The sequence below is a fragment of the Oratosquilla oratoria genome, chromosome 6 (assembly GCF_046742065.1).
Source record: "Oratosquilla oratoria isolate Oo_2021 chromosome 6, ASM4674206v1, whole genome shotgun sequence".
Lineage (NCBI taxonomy): Eukaryota > Metazoa > Arthropoda > Malacostraca > Stomatopoda > Squillidae > Oratosquilla > Oratosquilla oratoria.
Genome location: NC_134782.1, coordinates 40,459,492 through 40,474,798, shown reverse-complemented (window position 1 = coordinate 40,474,798; position 15,307 = coordinate 40,459,492). Strand labels below are relative to the sequence as shown.

Sequence of the window (15,307 nt, the reverse complement as noted above, 5' to 3'; positions counted from 1 at the left end):
TTATCTCATCTTCTCTTAAAACAACCAATAGTTTCTGCGCTTACTACAAGGTTACTAAGTTTATTCCATTCGTTAACCACTCTGTTGGTAACCCAGTTCTTGCCCACGTCCTTCTTAACCCTTTAAACTCCGATGACAAGATGTCTTGTCATTTGGTCAAATATAACAAAAAATCATAAAACACCAAAATGTTTGATCAAACACCAGAAAAATATGACGTCAATCCTCGCGCTGTCAAGCCGCATCAGATTATATTCGGATGTACGGGCCGGCGCGAGGCCTACCATATACGATTTTTCGTATCTACACCACAAGCGGCTGACCTGAGTTGAATGGGTTAAACTTGTGTAAATCGACCTCGTGAAGGTGACGCTGGTGGGGAGGGAATTCTTAGTGTAGGTAAGTGGTTCCCAAACTAAGGGGGCGCCCCCCCCCCTAGGGAGGCATGAGGAGGATACAAGGGGGGGCGTGAAGTCATCTGCTCAAAAATATTTGTTTAATTAGAATAATAAAATCATTCAAAGAACAAATATCTGCCGTCACATACATGCAAAGTATAATTATAGCAGTCACCCCAACCCGTTTTCTATTAAGCTAATTCTCCTTACACGTTTTGGACACGTCACCGATACCCACCACAATTTGCTAATGTTCAAACTTTTTTTTTCGCTCTCTTTGAACCAAAATGTTTCGTTTTTAGTTACTCAGAAAAATGTCTCTGGAATGTACTATTATTTGTTTGAGTGGCTTTCATGACTAAAATTTAATACAAACAGAAATCTGTTTTCCTGAACAATGCTAAGAAATAAGTGCAAGAATCATTTCACAAGAACAAAAGAGGAAGTGGGGGCGTGCGGGTCTACTGGAAGCAAAAAGGGACGTCAGGTAAGATAGTTTGAGAACCACTGGTGTAGAGGAAGCATTTTTTTTTCTTAAGTTATCTCTGAGACTCTTAAGAGGCACGTCTGCAAGAGGCAGGTGCCTTGGAGGGATGGTGTTCGGTCCCTATGTCGATTAAAAAAAAATATGCCATGAATTATCTAAACTTTTTCGGAAATAGTTTTGCACAATCAACATCATGATATGTCGAACGGGTATTGTCCAAAGAGACCATTGTATTATGAGTTCCTTTGTTATATCTGAATATAAACACATGAAATCAAGCTTCACTGAATAGCCTTCCTGACCTTTTTATATATTTCATAACTTATTTATTTATTACTTATTATTCTATTTTTCTTCTGCATTCTCCCTCGTTATGGGGCAAAAGGTCTCCTGCCGGTATGATATATTGTTATATTTCATTATTTATATACCAAAGTTCATTTCCCCCTTATAAGGAAGGTGGCCGAATTAACGTACACGATTATGTCAGATGCAAATGTCTTTTAAGTTCCTCAACTTCATCAGTGAAAATAAAATATGCAAATGGCGTCATTATTTTGATGCGATCAATCGAAGTAAACCATATGACGTGAACCAGAATGAAATATATAAACATAAATGTTAACAAATGGAATTTATTTTATGATGCAAAATGTTGCAAGGTTTGAGAGGAATCGAAGAGGGACATTATCATATGCTTTCCCAAAATCAAGGTCCACGAAATGTGAATAGTGGCTCATAGTGATAAAAATGAAAATTAAATAAAAATAATATAATCAATAAATGAATTTAATACACGAATGAATCATATAGTATATAAAAATAATAGTTTGTAGAAATAATCGAAATCTGAAAATGTTGCATGACGTCACAAATAAAGACCAGGCAATCAGAAGACATGACAACACGACTGAGGATCAACCAATCAGAAGAGGGAACATGACGTCACGACTGAAGACCAGGCAATCAGAAGAAGAGGCGACATGATGTCACGACTGAAGACCAGCCAATCAGAAGAAAAGGCGACATGACGTCACGACTGAAAACCAGCCAATTAGAAGAGGCAATATGACATCATGACGTCACGACTGAAGACCAGCCGATCAGAAGAAGAGGCGACATGATGTCAAGACTGAAGAACAGCCAATCAGAAGAAAAGGCGACATGACGTCACGACTGAAAACCAGCCAATTAGAAGAGGCAACATGACGTCATGACGTCACGACTGAAGACCAGCTAATCAGAAAAAGAGGCGACATGATGTCAGGACTGAAGACCAGCCAATCAGAAGAAAAGGCTGCAACTGGGAAGAATTGCCAAGGACAGTTGAATAGAAAGTTAAGTTAGATGAAAATCCATGTGAACAAGTTGTATTGACACGGTAAATGAAACATGGACTGGAGGAATAAAGCTTCACTTCCAGTCCATGTTTCCTTTACCGTGTCTATAGAAAGTTAAGTTACTGAACGATGAGCATCTAGCCGTCGAAGGCGGCTTCGACCGTAGGCCGCTAAAGGCGAAGCCGAGCCCCTGACAAAGCCAAAACGGGCACGTTAAAATGAAACAAATAACATAAAAAGAATAATTCATTACCGGATTCTCTTTATCTTGATGTATAAAACCAGTTACACCAGAAATCACATCAATCAATATTTATGAAGCTAGCAAAATAGAACTACTTAATTTTTTCTGCGAGGTAACTAATTATGGATAATCACTGGAGGCAAGATTGAATGAGAAAGTAACGGCCAGTTGTGAGACGGCCTCCCATTGAAACGGCTAAAAAAAAAAAACATGGCTGAAGAACCATTCACACCAACTGCGTAGTCAGTTAAAGACATGAATTTCAATCAGTTTGAAATGGTAAGACTCAAGTGGATAAATATTAAGTATATATATATATATATATATATATATATATATATATATATATATACATACACATATATATATATATATATATATATATATATATATATATATACATACACACACACATATATATATATATATATATATATATATATATATATATATATATATACATATATATTGTGAGATTTGTCAATGTGCTGTTTTGTTTGCTTGTTTTATTTGTTTAATTTGGGTGTTTATTTACTTGTTTATTATTATTGTTATTATTACTGTTGTTATTGGTCTTTATTCATTATCATAATTGTCACTATTGTTATAATTATGATTATTATCATTATTATTGTTATTATAATCATTATTATTTTATCATTATCATTATTATCATATTACTGTTATTACTATAATTATCATCATTGTTATTACTATTCTTTTTTCTTATCAATACTTTCATTATCATATCTATCGATTTATTCTTTATTTTCAGTATTACTATTACTTCCTTTAATTTACTTTGCATTTGACCTTGTTATGGACCAAGTGGTCTCCTGCCAGGGCATCCACTGTGATGACGTTTTCTTCGTGTTTCAGGTCGTGGCCTTACTGGTGATGCTCCTGATGGTCTCCCTCCTCTTCCTGCCCACGATCATCACACCGAGCACGGTGAGTATCAAAAGGCTTATCACACTGGGCTATTTTTCCTTCAACCTCCGATTCGTCGGCGGTACCGACCACCCCCAGAACTTTTTCCGCCGTCAAATCACTGTGGCAAACTATTTTGTTTTGTCGACAAAAAGACTTGTAATGTCATTTGATGTGCTGGAGGAAATTCATTTCCTCCAGCATATAATGAGATTCCTTCTCCGAAAGCTGCAGGATGCAGATCTGCTCCAACAGTCGGAAGAAAAAATAGCCCAGTGCGATAACGCTTTAATTCATGTCGGTGTGTAGGTCTCAGCCAAGAAAAGCACTTACTGTCGAACGTGCTAGTAACAGCCATTTCTTTTTTACTTTCTTTTTCTTTTTTTCTTTTTCTCTTTCCTTTTTCCTATATTTCTTTTATTTTGTCTTTCTTTTTTCTTTTAATTTTTCTATTATAATTTTCATTTATTCATTATTATATGTATATATATATATATATTTTTGCACCTCTTTCTCCCCGCGTCCGCCATTTCCCCCCAAACCTCTTCCTTCTTCCTTCTCCTTTTTTTTTTTTTTGTTCGTTCTGGGTAGTGCGTAGAGGGACATTTGCTCCCATCGATTGCAAGATGTCTTCTTGGGTTTGTCAGTATAGCCCCAAAGTTGATCGATACGGGAAGTCATATTCTATCTCAATCACGGGATTAATATAATCACAAAAATGTATATATATATATATATATATATATATATATATATATATACATATATATATATATATATATATATATATATATATGTATATATATATATATATATATATGTATATATATGTATATATATTATGATGATATGGTTCAACGTCACTCACACCCCCCCTATCGGAAGGCTAGTAGCAATATTAATAATAATGATAATGATATTATCAACAGTATTAATGATAATGATGATGAAAATAACTATAATGATTATAATAGTAATAATAATAATGATAATAATAATAATAATAATAATAATAATAATAATAATAATAATAATAATAATAATAATAATAATAATAATAATAATAATAATAATAATAATAATAATAATGATAATAATAACAACAACAATAATGATGATAATAACAATAACAATAATAATAATTATAATAATGTTGATAATAATAATGATGATAACAATATTGTGACCTTGGACAAACTGACCCATGCCTGCTCTGCGCACAATAAAAAACAAATATCAAATGAAGAAAACAAACGTAAATTAAGAACAAGATATTAATAGATTATTAAAATCATAAAGTGTACTGACAACATGTGTTCACTAATTCAATATGGCTGCAGTTCCCTAAAAACTGGTCTTGATTTAGGACAGGAACTGAACCTATAAATCAAATCGCCTGCCACTGAGCATCATCACGTGACTCGTGACGTCATCTTGGACAACAACTCCATAATGAACCATTTCTTTTAGTTCACTGCTATTCGACACATAATTGCCCAGAACGAAGACATACGACACAAAATGCCAAACAATTTGAATATAAATTGTTTGGTATTTTGTGTCACGGAACAGCTCATTGGTAATAGTTCTTTCACTATACATGATGATCTGGGTCGTAGGGGTTTGGTCCAAGATGGCGCCGAAAGCCTCGCGTTGACAACATCCCTATTCAAACCAAGGTCCATTTTGGGGACCTGAATATTAATTGCTTATAGGTTTCGTTATAACATAAATTGTTCAAAAATTATTTACTTTTTTATTTTTGTCTCTTGAACAACGTACACACTATACATGTCTTTCTGTATCTTCCAACCCTTATCTACAGTATACAGAAATAATCTTAAAGATACGTTTTGCTCGGTGAGATAATTAGCCCTAATGGTAGGTGACGCGCACCCTACTACTTGGCATCACATTTGGGTAAGCGCGTTGGTTGTGGGTTCGCTTAAAAGGATCAGCCTCGTACTTTGCAACTCGAAATAAAACAGCCACATTCAAAAACAAAGAATTAGTGCTCTAGATAATCGTTTGACGATCATCGTTGAGCGATAATCGCGCGGAGCAAGACGTATTTTAAACGTGCAATCTGACATACAATAGACACAAATATCATAGAAAAAATTGAAAATAAGTTTAGAGCAGTGGTTTCCAACCGGTGTGGCGCGGCACCAAAGGGTGCCGTGAGATCAAGTGAGTGTGCCGCCAAAATTCAGGACAAAAATCAATTTCGTATCACCGACTCTCTGTCATCCATTTTTGTTCATTAAAGCAGTATCAGTGTAAAGATGAGTATTTTCATATAATCCAGGGACAAAATTTTGTTACACTGATGTTGAATCAACAAAATACTGACAAACTAGAATTTAGATTTTCTAATAAGGGTGCCGGGGACTTGTGAAAGGCTTGGCAAGGGTGCCTGCCTCAAGCCAGAAATGGTTGGGAACCACTGGTTTAGAGATTACAAACTTGAGGGATTGTGATAAACGTAGAGTGATTATCTTCGTTTCAGAGACTTCATTACACGACGACGATGATGACGACGACGACGACATTGATGGAAAAATCAGCTTCAGACGGCTTCAGACAACTTCCATCTAACACTTCAAACTCCAGGACTCACAAATACAGGAATACTGACCTACGGAAGAAGAAGAACAACAAACACTGAACGAGAGACAGAATGGCCATCGACAGCCATTTTGGTTGACAAAAGGGCGCCAATACCGAAATAAAAACATGGATTTAATGCGATCTGATAATTGTCGACATTAAGAGGGTCCTGGCTGTGGATCAGAAATTTACCTTACGAAGAGCGGCTTAGGCACCTTGACTTACACTCTCTGGAAAGACGTAGAGTGCAGGGTGGTCTAATAAATGTATTCAGATGGGTCAAGGGCTTTAACAAAGGTGACACAGACAGGGCTATCATATTAAGAGAACAGGGTGGGAAGGGAGAAAATAAAATAGATTATCAGATGCTTAGCCACGTCGGGTCACGTGTCTCGACACTGACCCAGTACACTTCAGAACTGTGTTATAATATTTACCGCTAACATTGTATTGATACAACTTTTGTTTAGTAAAATCTATTATAAGGGAAACTTGTATATAGAAGTACATAAAGTACTTACAGACTGGGGGATAGATTTGTATGTCCTTTTAACGCTATTATGGGACACTTTTGGTTGTCCGTGGTTTTTCATATCAGTAACCAAGACCTCAGAGGCTTCCGGTACGTTTTGCTCGGTACGATTATCGCTCAACGATGATCGTTCATGTCTCTACGATGATCGTGAAACGATTGTCTAGAGCATTAATTCTTTGTTTTTTAATGGGACTGCATTAATTTGAGCGACTGTCGCTAGATTTGCTAAAAACAAAGAATTAGTGTTCTAGGCAATCGTTGGACGATCATCGTTGAGCGATAATCGCACCGAGCAAAACGTAACTTTAGTATCCATATAATGATCGGTGAAACAATTGGATAGGGATGACAAGGGATAATGGACATGGAACTACCTAGTGTAGACCCTATGGCCTCTTTAATAACCATGTAATGAACACTGAAACAATTGGTTCTTTTAAGAGAAGATTAGATGACTTTATGGATAGGGACATCGAACTGCCTAGTATAGGCCTTATGGTCTTTTGCAGTCTCATTCATTCTTATGTTCTCCTTCCAGGAAGAACAGATGAAACAGGAGAATAATTTACACGAACTGAACACAATCGCCCTCGACAACATCCTGTCGAAGCAGTCGAAGGAGTTCGCAAAGGCGATCTTGAAGAACCACACCCTTCTGACGGCCCTTGGGACTCCAGACCTCGACCTCATCACCAAGAACCGCAAGAAGGTCCTCGAGAAGCTCGAGGAGGAGCTCAAGAAAGACGAGATCTTCCGGGGACACGCCACCAGAGGTAAGGGAAGGACCTTTGATGAGTATTCGTGGGTCCTTCCTTTCTTTCGAGTATGATATTAATTCAAACTGGAATTGTTAAAAATTTCGGTTATTTCCGTTATATGGAACAATCACGCTTTCTGGTAAACGGAATTTTCATGATTTCAGTCTTGGTGAAGTTTAAGTTCAGGTTAATTAAAGTTAAAAAGTCTCTAATTACGACAAAATTAATTACTTCAGTCTTGGCTATGTTTCAGTTTAGGTTAAAATTGAAAACGTCTTTTTAACTGCAAGAAATCACGATCTTTCCAAGTCTTCCTTCAGAACAATAAATTCGAGATTATGGAAGCTTCCGTTCTTTCTTCGTTCATATCTCCTTCAGGAGACACCACCTCGGCCGACGATGACGACGACGACGACGATGAAGATCACGAGGACACCCTCATGAGGCTCCTGTCCAACGTCCTGGCCATTCGGGCGCAGGACCAGCTGGAGGAACTGGAAGAACTGGAGGAGCACATCAGTCGTCAGGCGACCTCCGGCGAGGTCCCCTCCAGGGAAGTCCTGGGCCCATCCGATTCTTCGCCGAGGGGCAGAGGACCTTCCTTGAACGTCGGGCGGGTGCCCCTCAGGGGAGCTACGGCACCAGGTGCGCCCTCGCCAGTACCCCCTCCTTCTTCAGGAACTCCTTTCTTCCCCTCCGCCACTCGCGTTCCCTCCAACACAGTAGACACTCGCTTTGGTACAGGTCCTCCTCCTCCTCCTCCTCTTCCTCCTCCTCCAGGGCACGTCATGGGTCTTTCTCCAGTGCATGCCACAGGTCCTTCTTCAGTAGGTCGAACTCCTCAAGTAAATCCTGCTCATACGGAGGAAGACATTCAGAGGAAGGTGTCTATAGATCACATAGTTTTCGAGGGAGGTCCTTCTCCAGCAGTGCCTAAGGACCGTCCCTCGGGGCCTCGGGTCCTCCATGCACATCCCGGGGTCTTCGCCGAAGACGTCTCCAGATCGAGGACAACTCACGTGGTCCCGAACTCAAATCAGAGGTTCAACCCAGGACGAATAGGACCTCAAGGGTCTGCTACACGACCTTCTTCTACAGGAACTGCACGTTTCGATGTCCGAGGGGGTACTCGAACCGGCGTCCCACTACCAGGTGTTCCTCCTTCTTCACGAGGTCACCTCCCGGTTCCTGGGTCTCCTCCTTTCGTCGGGAGAGAGTCCCCGCCTCGCTTCAGGGGCGGGGTCCCTTCTGCTGTGCCTCCGTCTGGAGTTGCCATAGCAACCAGTTCGGAAACCCCTTCGTCAGGAAGTGCAGTTCCGTCCTTCCCCACTCCTTCCTCTTTACCCTCCGAGCCACTCTTTCCTTTCCATTCCTCCGCCACCACTCCCTCACCTTCCCATCCTCGTCCTCTTCCTCCCACTCCCTTCCCTTCTCGTCCTCCCCATACCACTCCCACTTCCTTCCCTTCCCGTCCTCCCCCTCCCCCTCCCACACCCTTCCCCTCTCATTTGCCTGATAACATCCCCTTCCCTTCAAATGTTCCCTCCCCTAGACATTTCCCCTCGGATGCCCCGACTCCCCATCCCTTCCCCTCTCGTTTCCCCACTCCCACTTCCTTCCCCTCCCATCCCCCATCTCACATACCCTCCCCATCAGATGCTCCCACCACAACTCCCTTCCCCTCCCGATCCCCTGATCCCACTCCCTTTCCCTCTAATACCCTTACTCCCGCTCCCTTCCCCTCTAGTCCCCCTTCGAACGCCTTCACTCCCACTCCCTTCCCCTCCCGTTTCCCTATTCCCTCCTCTCGTCCTGATCCCTCACAGGACCACTTCCCTTCCCCAGTACCTCCCCCAGCCTTCGGCCCTTTTATTCCTCCTAGCCCAACTCCCTTCCCTTCACCTCCCCCTTCCCAAGCCCCTAATCCTTCTCTTGACTCCGCCCCTTCCCACTTCCCTACCCCTTCCCCAGGTGAGAGCACCCCTTCTCCAGTCCCTGGTGTCACACCAGTTCCTGCCCCTGATTCAGTACTTTCCTCTTCCTCTTCCTCTTTCCCTCGTCATCCCCTCCCTCCTGCCTCCGTCCCCTCCCCCACTTCTCCTGACGAACACTTTTCCTCCACCACGCCCTCCGTCCCCACCCCAGTGTCTTCACCTTCCACCTCACCCTCTCTCACTTCCCCGGACCCCTCTCCGGCCCTTTCACCAGGCCTGGTGCCCGGAAGCTTCTTCCCGGATGTCCCAGGACCCGGCTCCGCAAGAGAGCCAATACCAGTGCCAAGTCGTCCTTCGGCGGTGCCAGAGCTTCCGGAGGGCAGTGGCCCCGAGGGCCGGCAGAACTCTTCTTCAGCTGGTTAGTGACCTTTGTTGACCCATTGTCGGGCAGTAAGGCCTTTGTGACCTTTTGCTGGTTCCCCGCATGACATTTTTCAGGTGAGAGTTGGAGCAGAGCTGATTGAAACAACCAGACGTTTGTCTGAATATTACGGCTACTGTGATTACTCCGAGACTGATTTTAGCAATAAGTAAATAACCCCTTGAATGGTGGGACCCTTAGACTATTATTCCTCATACATACATACCTTTATACACGTATCCATACACATACACAAACACATGCACATAAACATGTACATGCATAGAATTGATAAACTCTCATACTGGAATTCGAACCTTTGCCTGAGCGGCTTGGTTATTATGAGGAAAAAACCGTACCAACGCACTGCGACGATCCTACAAAATGGAACGACTTAGGTCACGGCCTAGTCGTACCACCGAGGGCACTCGCGCAGGGGCAGTATGCACTGTATTAAATAAAGGATTTTATACTATACAGTAAATATTGCGCTTGCGCGAGTGCCCTCGGTAGAACAACTAGGTCGTGACCAAAGTCGTTCTATTTGTAGGGTCGTTGCAGTGCGTTGGTACGGCCTTTACCTCATAATAAGCAAACCGTTCAGGCAAGGGTTCGAATCCCAGCAGAGTCCATCAATTCCATATGTCATATTGACACGCAAATATATACACATACATATACATGTGATTCATTGTATAGAGTCCGTCATGAAGAGCAAACCTTAATTGCTCTAATATAAGCTCTAATTTCTCCTTTTAGGGTTATCAGAACACTCGCCATTGCCATTCATAAACTTGTCAATATTGAAAGGTTTGTGGTAAAAGGTTTGACAAAGTTCTCTGACGTGAAATCTACTATCAACACGTCCAAGAAAAAGGGAATGCACTATTTTTATCATTATTCATTTCTACTGTAAAACTCAGCCCAGAAATGTTCTGTGGATGATACTTTAGTTTGCTAGGGAATTCTTCAGACTCGTTGAGAACAAAGATGCCGTTTATATACCTACATTAGATCTATGGTTTCGAAAGTCTATCTTAGAAATCCAAATACTCGACAACGGAGATAAAGTCCTGAGCAGAGAGGACCCTGAGAGGTGATTCCATTACTAAACTATCTTATTGGATGTATACTTTCCTTTTTGAACACCTGGAAGGAGACTCTGTGGAACATATAATGGACATTTCTTTCAATATGTTCCTGGGAAGTATTAGGTCCCTATGCTCAAGGAGATTAGTAGCTCTCTGGAATGGGAAAATTGTGCTTCCGTGCGGACTCCTCGGCTAGGCGAGGTCTTCTGTCCCTATCAAATTATATTCTACATTGAAAATATTCCTACATATAACCTGTCCCAAAGAAGAGTGACCATTTCCAGTCTTTTTAGTACTCTTCTTATATTTGATTTTCAGTTTGTCTAGTTTTTTTTTAGTCTTTTATTGATAGGGAGATTATGAAACATCGCTGTACTCACAAGATCCTCTATGACCGTTAGAATGGTTTCCGTAGCGGATAACACTGATGATCTCTTTTGACTTTCCTGTCTGACTCGATGTCATCTTCCTCTTTGATGAATTCTGGTGAGACTTAAACTGTTGCTCACCTTACCATACTGGGTACCATATCCTTCAGGACATCGGCAACCACTGAATGCTATTAATCTCTATCAGTCTTTTCTGTACAAGACATGTAATTGCGTATTGTCCCATACACAGTCTTACTACACAAACAACACATGTTCCAAACCCACTTTAGCCGTCTCTTACATTATTTTCTAGTTCACCAGACAACGAAAGCATTTGGAAACTATTTTCTTAAGGTATCTATCCCTCTCCTTGGTTCTTCTGACCTCATTCTGTAGTTGCTATTGCAGACGGTCATTGCTCTCATGCCAAGAACATCTTTTCTCTAAGAGGGTTCTGTTGGATTCTATTATCTCTCCTAATCTTCCCCTCCTGTTCACAAATGACTTGCTTGAATATATCTTTCCACATACACTCTTATGCTGACGACACAACATCTATCCATACTCCAGATGTTATTTTCAAGCTAAATTCCAATCTTATAGAAGGATATTTTCGGAACACATATCTTACTGGGATTTTCAATGCCGCCAGGTTTAATTTTTTTTTTTTTCATTTTTCTACTCGATAGAACATTCCACAAGGGTATCCTTTCTACATAAGCGACACAACCTTTTTTTTTTCTTCTTCTGACACATTAAACTGTCTATCCTTGACTCGTAGACTCGGCTGGGAACCTCACATCTATGCTAATGCTTATGCAGCTTTACTACAGTTAAGTGCTCTGTACCGCCTTCAACATTTTCTAACTCCAGCTCAGCTGCTAACCTTATGCTATGGATTTGTTCGTCTTTGTATGGAACACGCATCTCGCGTTTAGAATGGCTCGCTTCACTTGACATCAAATCCTAAAACATCAAAGGTAAGCAATATAAAATGTATGTCTTCGCTTTTAATTGAAGTCAAGTCAAGAGTTCAGATGAAGTTGTGGAAAGGGAAGACTTAAAATTGGAGAAAGTTTGGTGCTGAGGCAGAAGTAGTAAAAGTAATGGTAGAGTCAATAAGAAGGGACACGGCGATGAGACTATACAGCAATGTATAGAAAGGACGTATAATTTTTCATATGAGATCTTCTGGCGAGTCATAGGTTTGAAATACTGCTAAGGTAGTTAATTTAAAAAAATATATATATAATACTGTCTTTCTTTAAGCAGCATGGAAAGATGACCATATTACATTTCAGGACAGAAAGTGAGAGAGCCTGTACAACGTTCTCCACTGCAGTGACATGATATAGATTTGTTAAAATTACAGTAAAATTTACCATTTTAATTTTGTTGTCCAATTATCTGTTGTATAGAATTAATGAAAGAATGTTTGGTTCATACAGGTGTGAACATAGGAGCGCAGGATCCTGCCTTTGAGGAAGTTTCTGTAAAGAGTATCGGATCCCTGTCAGAAGGTGCTGGTCGTGGATCTTCAGGAGGTTTTGGTCCCGGGGAGACTTCTAGAGGCTTCGGTCCCGGGGTCACTTCCAGAGACTTTGGTCCTGGGGAGACTTCCAGAGGCTTCGGTCCTGGGGACGCTTCCAGAGGCTTCGGTCATGTGGAGACTTCCAGAGGGTTTGGTCCCGGGGACATTTCCAGAGGATTTGGTCAAGGGGAAACTTCTAGAGGTTTCGGTCCCGGGGACGCTCCCAGAGGCTTTAGTCCTGGGGATACTCCCAGAGGTTTTGGTCCCGGGGACGCTTCCGGAGGCTTTGGTCCCGGGGACACTCCCAGAGACTTCGGTCCCGGGGACGCTCCCAGAGGCTTTGGTTCCGGGGACACTACCAGAGGCTTTGGTCCCGTAGACACTACCAGAGGTTTTGGTCCTGGTGACACTTCCGGTGACCTTAGGCAGCCACATTTCGTACCAGGAGGATCTCCCACAGGGAATACTCAAGTCGCGGAGGATCGTGTGATAGCGAGGGTTGGAGACGCGGCCGGGACGACGTTGAGCAACGTCTTTGACACCAGGCTTACCAACGGAACTCTCCCACCATCGTCAGATTCTGCGTCTCTGCTTCTTATCTTAAGCAACGCGGCCGCCGCCAGGGCTCTGGACAGACTCTCCGGGCTGAACGACGTGACGTCATTGACCGGTTCCGATCTTACCAAGAGTGGTGTTCCTGAAGGCCAAGGATCCCCGTCCTTTAATCCTCCACCTTCGTCGCCTCCTTCGATTGGCCAGACGGAGTCAGCCAGTGGAGTTGTAGTACCTTCCGAGCGGAGACCTGATCGACAGCAAAGTGGTGCAGCCATAGGTGAATCAGTGATCACGCCTAAGGAGGGCTCGAGGGAACCAGGTTTTGGTCAAGTAGCAGGTGCGGCAGAGACACCTGGTGTCCAAAGACCCTTGAGTGGTAGTGGGTCAAGTGTTCCTGTAGATACAGGGTCCTTCTCAAGCACATCCTTGACAAAAACAGCGACCGACTTCTCCCCGAATCTCCCGGTTTCCAGTAGTAGTGGCGCGTCCACAACCTCCGGAGGTGTCGTGGGCGTCTCTGCTCTTCCCCCTGCTCCAGTTACAACTCAGACTCCAGGTGGCGTTCCTGGGATTTCGACTGGAGGTCTTCCCAGTACTTCAGGTCAGAGCTTGAGCTTCCCAGTCTCAAACACGCCACCCATTTCAATCAACAACAGCTTCCCTCCCTTTGGGTCAACTTTGAACGCGTCGACCCCCATCAGCTCTTTTGTCTTCCACGTTGCAAATCCATCATTACAAAGAATAGGTTCTTCGACCACGGGGACGGGTCCTCAAGGAAGCCAAAGAACCGGTAACGCAGGGAGTTCGAGAGTCGGTGCAGTGTCCGTAGACACCGTCTTTCCTGCTGGAGTTCTGCCGAGGAACTCCCCTACCGATTTCCACTCGGCATCTCCCACCTCGGGGAGCTTCCCGACAGATCCTCCAAGAACATCCGCCACCTTCGTTAATCCATTCCCGTTCCCGCCTGGTCCCGTCACCCCATCCCAACTGGGCATCAAAACCGTTTCGCCAAGATCAAGGAACTTTATCGGAGGAACATCGGCTGGGCCCACGCCCTTCGTCACCAGGCCTCCGGTGGTCGACGGTTCGGTCAAACCGACCAACTTCAGCCAACTCTTCCGGTCTGTGGCCCAGGTGGGAGTCCTCAAGGCCCAGCAAGCCGCGGCCAATAGCGTCCTCGGGACCACTTCAACTACACCTTCCACTTCGACGCCCGTTCACTCTCACTTCCAAATCACCATTCCTGGGCATTCCCATTTCCATGTACACGCTTCTCCTTCTCCTTCTCCCCCGACGTCCCCTGCTAGCTCGACAAGAAACCCCTTCCTCACCCATCCCCAAAAGCAAACTGTCCCCACCACCTTGCCCACATCCTCCTCCCCACCTCAAACCATTCACCCCCACTTCACAATCCCCACACACAGCACCAGGAGAAGCGTGAGAAGATCCTCCTTCCCTACTTTCCCTCCTAGTAGAACCTCTCAGAGTGGAGCCTCACGGGGCAAACAGCTCCTCGACAGGAACGTCCCCTTAGAGACTTCTTCGTTACCCTCTCAGAGACCGGACACATCGCCGTCACCCTCTCCGCTTTCCTCCCGCTCACCCAACACCCCTTCATCCACACCCGGCGCAACTTCGCCCACAGTCGCTTAGGTCAGAGAACTCCTCTTCTAAGTTAAAGTTCACCTTCTTCGAGTGGCTCCTCATGCCGTCTTCGACCTTTAGGGAGTACCAACCCATAAACTTCGATCTGATGATCCCCCTTCCTCTCCCAACACCCTCTTCCAGTCATATTACAGCTGCCCTCAGATGATTTTAATCACCCGATGACAGGACCCCCCCCTGGCCAATGGACCAAACCCGCATCGAGGAGGCGAGTCTTCCTCTCCTGTAGGTCCACATCCCTTCATCTCTGTTCCCCTCTGTAGACGGAGACGTCGTACTTCGAGTAGGACCCCAAGTGACAGGACAAAGATCTTCGGGTGGGACTCAGGAACCACCCATCATACTTCGAGAAGAACTCATCGGAAAAACGAAGAACTTCGAATGGGACTCAGCAATCAGTTACCATACTTCAAGAGGAACTCAGTTACCAGATGTGG

General features: G+C 43.4%; 1 protein-coding gene across 3 annotated transcripts in view; it reads left to right on the top strand.

The window, feature by feature from the left end:
* The window catches only part of LOC143026431 (uncharacterized), a 79,253-nt gene extending 64,395 nt beyond the window's left edge, over positions 1 to 14,858 (top strand). For 2 of the 3 annotated variants that reach the window (XM_076186780.1, XM_076186781.1), the window contains 4 exons: positions 3,349 to 3,420; positions 7,083 to 7,317; positions 7,681 to 9,654; positions 12,568 to 14,858. In XM_076186780.1, the coding sequence (XP_076042895.1) occupies positions 3,349 to 3,420; positions 7,083 to 7,317; positions 7,681 to 9,654; positions 12,568 to 14,858 (4,572 nt within the window). The remainder of the gene's footprint in view (positions 1 to 3,348; positions 3,421 to 7,082; positions 7,318 to 7,680; positions 9,655 to 12,567) is intronic. The other variant, XM_076186782.1, reaches the window with a different exon arrangement.
* The last annotated feature ends 449 nt before the right edge of the window (positions 14,859 to 15,307 follow it).